Below are 9,923 nucleotides of genomic sequence, written 5' to 3'. Positions count from 1 at the left end.
CAAAACCCTCTCTTTATATTATGTACCTTCTCTGATTGCAATTTTGCACGGATCTTTTGTGATACTCTTGTGATACTATGCCTGTACTTTGATGCTACTGTGTATTGTCTTTTGTGTATCGTCTGTCTGTTTTAAAAAGCGTTGATGCACTAATGCACTTTTGCCCAAGACAAATCCCCCCTCGTGGGACAATAAAGTAGGCCTATATCTCATCTCATCTCATCTCATCTCAGGAGGGAGAGAGAGGCAGAGAGCGAGAGAGGACCAAAACCCCTCTAGGAGGGAGAGAGAGGCAGAGAGCGAGAGAGAGACGCAAGCGAGCAAGGGATAGAGAGAGATGCGAGAGAGAGAGAGATGTGACTCATGAGAGAGAAAGAGAGAGAGAGAGGGTTGGAGAGAGAGAGAGAGAGAGAGAGAGAGAGAGACAGAGAGAGAGAGAGAGAGAGAGAGAGAGAGAGAGGTACTATAACTGGAGATAGTTGGTCACATTTTGAGGTTGTCATTAAACAGAGCGAGAGAGGAAGGAGGAGTTCATAGGGTTGTTGTTAATGGAGATGAAACAGAAATTAGATGTTGTGTTTCCCTGTTATAGGACTACGGTTTGGGTTTATTCATGGATCCTAATCAACTCTGGTGAGTGTGATAATAATATGTTAAAACATCTACTTCTACATGCAGATTATATTAATGTAGCTATAGTTGAGACTGCCAAATGTATCGTTTCATTATGTTAACGATGATGTCAATATTGCATATAAGGTGATTTATTAAGTAATTACAACCTCAATCATTTCATCAGAGTGATATATTTGTAATAGAACATTTTCTCTGTTTCATGAATCATATTGTCATCGAAAGTAATTATTCTAAATATAAGTTCAGTAAGCTACAATATAGCATATTGAATGTATAGCCTATTGATTTTCCAAGACATAGACGTAGAAAATGAAAGATATCCAAATTTGGAAGAATAAACCTGCTATAAAGTCACATGGTTTAACAATCAAATCTGCATTTATTTTCCAAAAAAAAACTAACACGTCAATTAAGGAAATTACTCAATTAGCCTAATTGTAATAATTAGAGGTGATGAATGTGTGTTTCCTCAATAGCGATGCTAATGTATTTTTAATGTATAATGTAATACTAGAGACCATCTTGTGATCACTTCACCCAATGGTTAACTAACCTTGCCCAATCATCCTTGTTCAACATTTTAACCCGTTAGTATTTAATATTTCTCGTGTTACGCACGTACACAGACACACACACACACTCACACACACACACACACACGCACACACACACACACACACACACACACACACACACACACACACACACACACACACACACACACACACACACACACACACACACTTAAGAAAGCGCTGAAACCATCAGAGTACCTCTGTCTCTAAATAAAAACGTCTGGGTTTCCGAGGCTACTCTGTCTCTGACTCGCTGCCTTTGTCTCTCTCTCTCTCTCTCTCTCTCTCTCTCTCTCTCTCTCTCTCTCTCTCTCCCCCCCCCCCAGTGCTGAGTGAGGACTGGACCCAAGCCCAGGCTGAGGACCGGCTCTTTAACAAACTGTTCAGGGGCTACAACAAGTGGTCTCGTCCCGCTCGCAACGTCAGTGACGTGGTCGTCATCCGATTTGGACTCTCTATCGCACAACTTATAGACGTGGTGAGAATGTATACACACACACACACTATATACACGCAAACAGGGAGAGGAGAGCAGATGGGTTAACAGGGAGAGGAGAGGAGATATGGGTCGTTACAGGACACAAGATGAGAAACTAAGCCTTTCTGTGATGCTCTTGTTGTCTCTTCACAGGATGAGAAGAACCAAATGATGATCACTAATGTCTGGGTGAAACAGGTGAGGAGACAGGACAGCGAAGTCATAACATAACACTGTGATGGAATGTAACACATTTTGTGGTGTGTGTGTGTGTGTGTGTGCGTCGTGCGTGCGTGCGCTAACTTGTGACATAACAGGAATGGACAGACTATAAGCTGCGATGGCGTCCGTCAGACTACGAGAACGTAACGTCCATCAGGGTTCCCTCTAAACTCATCTGGGTGCCTGACATCGTGCTGTATAACAAGTACAAACATTTGCTTGATTGGCGTTTGGTTTACCGTTGGTACGCGTGAATGAGAGTGTGAATGAGAGTGTGAATGAGAGTGTGAATGAGAGTGCTTGAGGGGGGTGTTGCCTCTCTCAGGGGTCCAGCATGGAGGGGGCAGCTGTTGCATCACCAGAGATAACATATAGTCATTGTTTGTGAGGATTCACTATTTTTCATCAATTATAATGGGAGCATGCATGGATGATGGCTCATCATAGGGTATATTTTGTATACATCAGAAATTAGAAGGTGAGGACACAAAACGCAATTGTCTCCATTACTTCCTCCTTTCTCACTCTCGTCTCATCACCGTGCCCCGCTTATGTTCCTTCACCCGCCTGCCATTTTTTGGCAGCAAATTAAAATTTTAGTTTAGTCATATAGACTCATGGTCTTTGGAATGAAACTTGACATTTCGTTTTAGTCACATTTTAGTCACCTGGAATGTTTTAGTGTTAGTTTTAGGCGACTAAATATCATAAGACATTCGGTCGACTAAATCTACAGTTGATGTAGTCGACTAAAATGTGTTTCGGCGGGCCTTGATGCCGTCGTAATGGCCGATTTTTACACTTGCTGAAAATAGCCGATCTACAAGCTCACAACGCGTCGCGCTGCGACACATTGTGAGCTTGTAGATCAGCTATTTTCAGCATGCGACAGAGTGTGACTCGGTTGCATGACTTATACTGGATCTCTTGTCCAGCTAGTCCCTTCCTAACATTTTGGTTCAGTTTTTATTTGTTGACGATCTGTTGTCAACAACTACTGGACATCGTAGCTTTGTTTTAATTTAGTTTCCATTTAGTTTTCGTCAGTGAAAAAAGGTAGTCGACGAAACCTTTCTCGTCTTAAGTTTTAGTCAACGAAATCAACACCGCTCTCTACAACCCTACACACACACACATACATACATACTCTGTGTCTTTATACAACCCTGCACACACACATACATACTCTGTGTCTTTATACAACCCTGCACACACACACATACATACTCTGTGTCTTTATACAACCCTGCACACACACATACATACTCTGTGTCTTTATACAACCCTGCACACACACATACATACTCTGTGTCTTTATACAACCCTGCACACACACATACATACTCTGTGTCTTTATACAACCCTGCACACACACATACATACATACACACTCTGTGTCATTATACAACCCTGCACACACACATACATACATACTCTGTGTCTTTATACAACCCTGCACACACACATACATACTCTGTGTCTTTATACAACCCTGCACACACACACACACACACACACACACACACACACACACACACACACACACACACACACATAATCTGTGTCTTTATACAACCCTGCACACACACACACACACACACACACACACACACACACTCTGTGTCGTTCCCTCCCCAGTGCGGACGGAGACTTCGCCATCACCCATCGGACCAAGGCGCAGGTCTTCCATACGGGCCGCGTGCGCTGGGTCCCTCCGGCCATCTACAAGTCGTCCTGCTCCATCGACGTCACCTTCTTCCCCTTCGACCACCAGAGCTGCAAGATGAAGTTCGGCTCCTGGACGTACGACCGCGCCAAGATCGACCTGGAGCCCACCGAGACGACCGTGGATCTGAAGGTATGTGTACTGTACTGTACTGTACACACCGGTACATGAAGAAACACCTTGAGGTGTTGCTTCTCTGCTCTGCAGGAACCTGTGGGTTCTGGAACTTCCGGGGACCCCCCGCCCCCACACGGAGTTTCCTTTCGGAAAACAAAATGCCTGTGCATGGCATAGAGTATTAAAAGGATAGAGACTAAACTGGCGCGAAGCTCCGCCCCCTCCGCTATTCATGTCAGTGGAAGTTGCTCAGTGGCGTTTTGAAGCACCCGGAAGGCTGCCGGAAGTACCGTCTATTTGCTGATTCAGCATTTCACTTCCGCATTTGGACACCAAATTTTACAAAAGTGTCCAAATGCGGAAGTGCAACTGGGCTTTAACATTGAGCGCTCGGTTGCACGGGGTTTCCTCGTCAAGAATCCACGGGTCCGCCTGCAGTCCTTCCTCTTACCACTAGGGACCAGCGCTTCAACATTGGAGTGCCTAGCTGGCCCCTTGGTGCATGGTCTCCGAGGCTATACTTTCTCTCTCTCTCTCTCTCTTTCTCTTCTCTATACCAGAACTACTGGGAGAGCGGCGAGTGGACCATCCTGGACGCGGTGGGCACCTACACCAACAAGAAGTACGACTGCTGCCGCGAGATCTACCCGGACATCACCTACTGCCTGGTGATCCGCCGGCTGCCTCTCTTCTACACGGTCAACCTGCTCGTCCCGTGCCTGCTCATCTCCTTCCTCACCGTGCTGGTCTTCTACCTGCCGTCCGACTGCGGCGAGAAGATCACGCTGTGCATCTCCGTGCTGCTGGCGCTCACCGTCTTCCTGCTGCTCATCACCGAGATCATCCCGTCCACCTCGCTGGTCATCCCGCTCATCGGCGAGTATATTAACCCATTCTGACCTGAGATCAGATTCATACGAGGTTTCCACTGGGACACACACTGGTCTGATTAACGCATTCTGACCTGAGATCAGATTCTAAAAATGTCAGTCGTTCTTCGATTTTTCTCAAAAATAGCAGACCTACAAGCTCTTAGCGCGCCACTCGGTGGCGCGCTATGAGCTTGTAGATCTGCTATTTTTCAATAGCTAAAGCATAACATGATGCTAACACCAAAACGGGTTCCCGGTCAGAATGGGTTATTATCCAGACGTCTTTTTTTTACGGCTCTAGCAGTGATTCTCAACCCCGTTTAATTTCAAAGGACCCCCAGTTTGACATGCATATTATTAGTCTATACGGACCCCCCGTTAAATGGCCTTTATATCTCTTGGGAGCTACAATTTATATTGTAAAATCAATGTTAATTTCACTCTGAGAGTGTACAGATGGAACCAAATGGACCCGTTAAGGTCCATTTGGTTCCATTTGTATACTCAAGAGTTACAGACCCATAAGGGTCCATTTGGTTCCAAACTATCATTTAGCTGGGAACCCCATGGAACTCCCTCAAGAATTGTCAATGGCAAATATGAGACGTGTGGGGACAAGATTTAGCGGACATTTGACCTATTTATCCTTTCATTGTCAATGGCAAATATTGAGACGTGTGGGGATAAAAGATGTATATAGGAGGGGCTAGCACCCCTCAAAAATAAAACCTAATCTACAATGACTCAGAGACTAAATATATTGACAATTTTGTCAATTAATAAAAACTAGACTAAAATGTCAGGGAGGGACTAGTGGAGGAGAGATCATCCAGTTTGTTTATGTCGATGCGAAGCGTTACTTGTGAGCTTGTAGATCGGCTATTTTCAGCATGTAACAAAGTGTAAAATTGTGAAAAAGCAATTATGACGTCATCAAGGCACCGTCAAAATACATTTCAGTCGACTAAATCACCTGCATCACCTGTAGTAATCTTATGATATTTGATCGACTAAAACACTAAAACATTCCGATGACTAAAGCTATGACTAAATCTAAATGAAGTTTCGTTCAAAAGACTATCGGTAAACCTCTCCCTGGCCAGCCGGGGCACCTGATGGAGGGGGAAGAAACTGGTTGGAGGAATAACGTGTTCCTTTCACGCACTACATCCGGCCGGGGAAACTCTCCCTTGTCAGGTGAAAAGAAGCAGCTTGGACTCCTCATGCATAGAAGGAAGCATGAGGTCAGTCCACTGACACCCCCCCCCTCTCAGGTTGGCAGAGGAAGTGTAGCTCCCAGGATTACAGGGGTTTTTTCAACTGATTGTGAACCAGGGACCACCACCTTGACTAAGAATCAATCTATGGGGACCAACTGTTGTGTTGCAATGGGATATGGGCTAAGATTAGTGCTTTCGTAACACTTGCTAGTATGGAATGCATCCCATGTCCACAGACTTAACTGATATACAGTATTGACCCTATATCTTGGGCGTGCCTTAACCTTTATCCCTAAACTTTTTTTCCCCCATATTTTACTATCTTGAAAAATATTTTAAAATAGTTCAACTAGCCGATCTACATCCACACATTATGATCTTGTAGATCGGCTATTTGAACTATTTTAATAATAGCAATAGTAATATATATTATAGTAAAAATGCCAAATACGTGCAAGATATAGCACATGATGACATGATTATATGGGCACATTTCCTAATAATGATGACTCAATCAGGCAAGCTGGTACACTTCACCCTTCTTGAGATTCTAACTGCCTTTTCTGTGGAATTTCTTAACCTCAGACTTCCCAGTAATTCTGATAACATTGACGCACTAAACGTCATGTGCACTGTTCCGTGGAAGAAAATACAAAATCTTCACTTTGCTAGATTGCTATAAAAATGCGTGGTCAGGGACCACATGCAATACCTTCACGGACCACCAGTGGTCCACGGAAAAAGACTAATGGTAAAATGGTAAAACTACAATAAATCTGTCCAAATCGACACTCTGTGCAGGCGAGTACCTGCTCTTCACCATGGTGTTCGTCACGCTGTCCATCGTGGTCACCGTGTTCGTCCTCAACGTGCACCACCGCTCGCCGTGGGGGGCGCACGCCATGCCGCGCTGGGCGCGCGCCGTGTTCCTGTCCGTGGTGCCCCGGTGGCTGTGCATGAAGAGGCCGCCGCCACACCTCAGGTCAGTTGTTATACGTATACAGTATGTATATATATATATATATATACATATACATATATATATATATAGAGAGAGAGAGAGAGAGAGAGAGAGAGAGAGAGAGAGAGATCAATGCATTCCCTGGTTAATTGGCCTGCTGCGCAATCACAAGGCTTTTCAGCAGAGCATCTCAAAAGTTATACATTCATGTAGCCATTCTCAAAGTGTCGCACCTTTTAAAAAAAAACAACGCAAAAACAAGGTGAAGACCGTGACATTTTAAAAGGAGAAACTAAAATAATATCGAAACCGACGCTGATAGCCTCTGCTGCTTCTTCTTCGACCCCACATCTCTTCCAGGAAACGCAGCCTGATCAAAAAGCTCCTCCCCCTCGTCTCGACTCCGGGGGGCCCCTCCCACAGCGCCTCCGTCTCCACGACCAACACCTGGCTCGTGCAAGAGTCTGACGTCGATCCCCGCGCCGCCTACCAGGAGGAGTCAGAGGCCGGCTCGGAGGGTTGTCACGGTTACCAGGAGGAGTCCGAGGCCGGCGGCTGGGGTTATGACGACGGTTACCAGGACTCCTCCACCGCAGGCAGATGCGGTTACTACTGTCACCTCCACGGCTACGTGGAACTGGACACCGACGTGGAGAGCGAGGTGGACGCCGCCATCCGTTCGGGGATCGAGGCAGAGGAGGAGTGGGAGGGGATGAAGGCGTCTAGTACCTCTTCCTCTTTTCTTCATCCTCCCTCCCCTCAGCTCGCCGGCGGGTACAAGCTCCTCCCGCAAAGGCCTGCACGCAGACTCAGTTTGGAGGACCGCGACAGCCCCGTTCCAGAACATGCGGGCATGATCCTGCAGCTGCCTCTATCTCCGTCGGTGGTGCGCGCCATGGAGGGCGTGACTTACATCGCGGAGCACCTGAGGGCAGAGGATGCAGACTTCTCTGTGAGTATACAGAGAGGTTTCATTTTGTTTTAAAAGAAAAATAAACATGATCATGCAGGTACTATGATTGAATTCCAACGAAGTCGCCCTTTTACAAACTGAAACTCGGTTCAGCCTGGGATTCCTAAAATAGGCCTAACCTAAGTAGATTATGCTTAAACTGATGAACCTAAACCTTATTACTCCTAACCTTATAACCTCAGTAAAAATGCTCTGTAATGTTTACGTATGTGCCCTGCCTCCTCTCCCCCATCTAGATAAAGATGTTCTGTAATGTTTACGTATGTGCCGTGCCTCCTCTCCCCATCTAGATAAAGATGTTCTGTAATGTTTACGTATGTGCCCTGCCTCCTCTCCCCCATCTAGATAAAGATGTTCTGTAATGTTTACGTATGTGCCCCGCCTCCTCTCCCCCATCTAGATAAAGATGTTCTGTAATGTTTACGTATGTGCCGTGCCTCCTCTCCCCCATCTAGATAAAGATGTTCTGTAATGTTTACGTATGTGCCCTGCCTCCTCTCCCCCACCTAGATAAAGATGTTCTGTAATGTTTACGTATGTGCCCTGCCTCCTCTCCCCCATCTAGATGAAGATGTTCTGTAATGTTTACGTATGTGCCCTGCCTCCTCTCCCCATCTAGATAAAGATGTTCTGTAATGTTTACGTATGTGCCCTGCCTCCTCTCCCCCATCTAGATAAAGATGTTCTGTAATGTTTACGTATGTGCCCTGCCTCCTCTCCCCCATCTAGATGAAGATGTTCTGTAATGTTTACGTATGTGCCCTGCCTCCTCTCCCCCATTTAGATAAAGATGTTCTGTAATGTTTACGTATGTGCCCTGCCTCCTCTCCCCATCTAGATAAAGATGCTCTGTAATGTTTACGTATGTGCCCTGCCTCCTCTCCCCATCTAGATAAAGATGTTCTGTAATGTTTACGTATGTGCCCTGCCTCCTCTCCCCCATCTAGATGAAGATGTTCTGTAATGTTTACGTATGTTCCCTGCCTCCTCTCCCCCATCTAGATAAAGATGTTCTGTAATGTTTACGTATGTGCCCTGCCTCCTCTCCCCCATCTAGATAAAGATGTTCTGTAATGTTTACGTATGTGCCCTGCCTCCTCTCCCCATCTAGATAAAGATGTTCTGTAATGTTTACGTATGTGCCCTGCCTCCTCTCCCCCATCTAGATAAAGATGTTCTGTAATGTTTACGTATGTGCCCTGCCTCCTCTCCCCCATCTAGATAAAGATGTTCTGTAATGTTTACGTATATGTGCCCTGCCTCCTCTCCCCATCTATAGATAAAGATGTTCTGTAATGTTTACGTATGTGCCCTGCCTCCTCTCCCCCATCTAGATAAAGATGTTCTGTAATGTTTACGTATGTGCCCTGCCTCCTCTCCCCCATCTAGATGAAGATGTTCTGTAATGTTTACGTATGTGCCCTGCCTCCTCTCCCCCATCTAGATAAAGGAGGACTGGAAGTACGTTGCCATGGTGATGGACCGCATCTTTCTGTGGGTGTTTATCATCATGTGTCTGCTGGGGACAGTTGGACTCTTCCTGCCTCCGTGGCTCTCTGGGATGATATAGAACATGGGTCTTCAACCTGTTATAATGATATAGAACATATGGGTCTTCAACCTGTTATAATGATATAGAACATATGGGTCTTCAACCTGTTATAATGATATAGAACATATTGGGTCTTCAACCTGTTATAATGATATAGAACATGGGTCTTCAACCCGTTATAATGATATAGAACATGGGTCTTCAACCCGTTATAATGATATAGAACATGGGTCTTCAACCTGTTATAATGATATAGAACATATGGGTCTTCAACCTGTTATAATGATATAGAACATGGGTCTTCAACCTGTTATAATGATATAGAACATGGGTCTTCAACCTGTTATAATGATATAGAACATGGGTCTTCAACCCGTTATAATGATATAGAACATATTGGGTCTTCAACCTGTTCCCAAAATTACTATTATTATTATTATTACTACTTGCGCAAGCAGAGCGCGCAAGTACTAGCTTCGCCCAGGACGATATTCGATGCGTATGCACCATCCCAGCATATTCGATGCGTATGCACCGTCCCAGCATATGACGTCAGGGTATAACTAGCTCTCAATGATGACGTAATAAAGA

General features: G+C 45.2%; 1 protein-coding gene across 1 annotated transcript; it reads left to right on the top strand.

Moving 5' to 3' along the window:
* Positions 1-1,554: 1,554 nt before the first annotated feature.
* Positions 1,555-9,350, top strand: LOC308311418 (neuronal acetylcholine receptor subunit alpha-2-like; the record flags this gene model as incomplete). Its single annotated transcript, XM_080758105.1, has 8 exons — positions 1,555-1,689; positions 1,843-1,887; positions 2,007-2,116; positions 3,550-3,769; positions 4,315-4,630; positions 6,648-6,828; positions 7,168-7,759; positions 9,225-9,350. The coding sequence occupies exons 2-8, from the start codon at positions 1,858-1,860 to the stop codon at positions 9,348-9,350; spliced, it is 1,575 nt and encodes a 524-aa protein (XP_080614231.1). The 5' UTR covers positions 1,555-1,689; positions 1,843-1,857.
* Between the last annotated feature and the right edge of the window lie 573 nt (positions 9,351-9,923).

Source organism: Protomyctophum bolini (assembly GCF_963924005.1).
Source record: "Protomyctophum bolini genome assembly, chromosome: 24".
Taxonomy (NCBI): Eukaryota; Metazoa; Chordata; class Actinopteri; order Myctophiformes; family Myctophidae; genus Protomyctophum; species Protomyctophum bolini.
The sequence above is the reverse complement of the archived record's forward strand: the minus strand, read 5'-3'. Positions and strand labels throughout refer to the sequence as shown.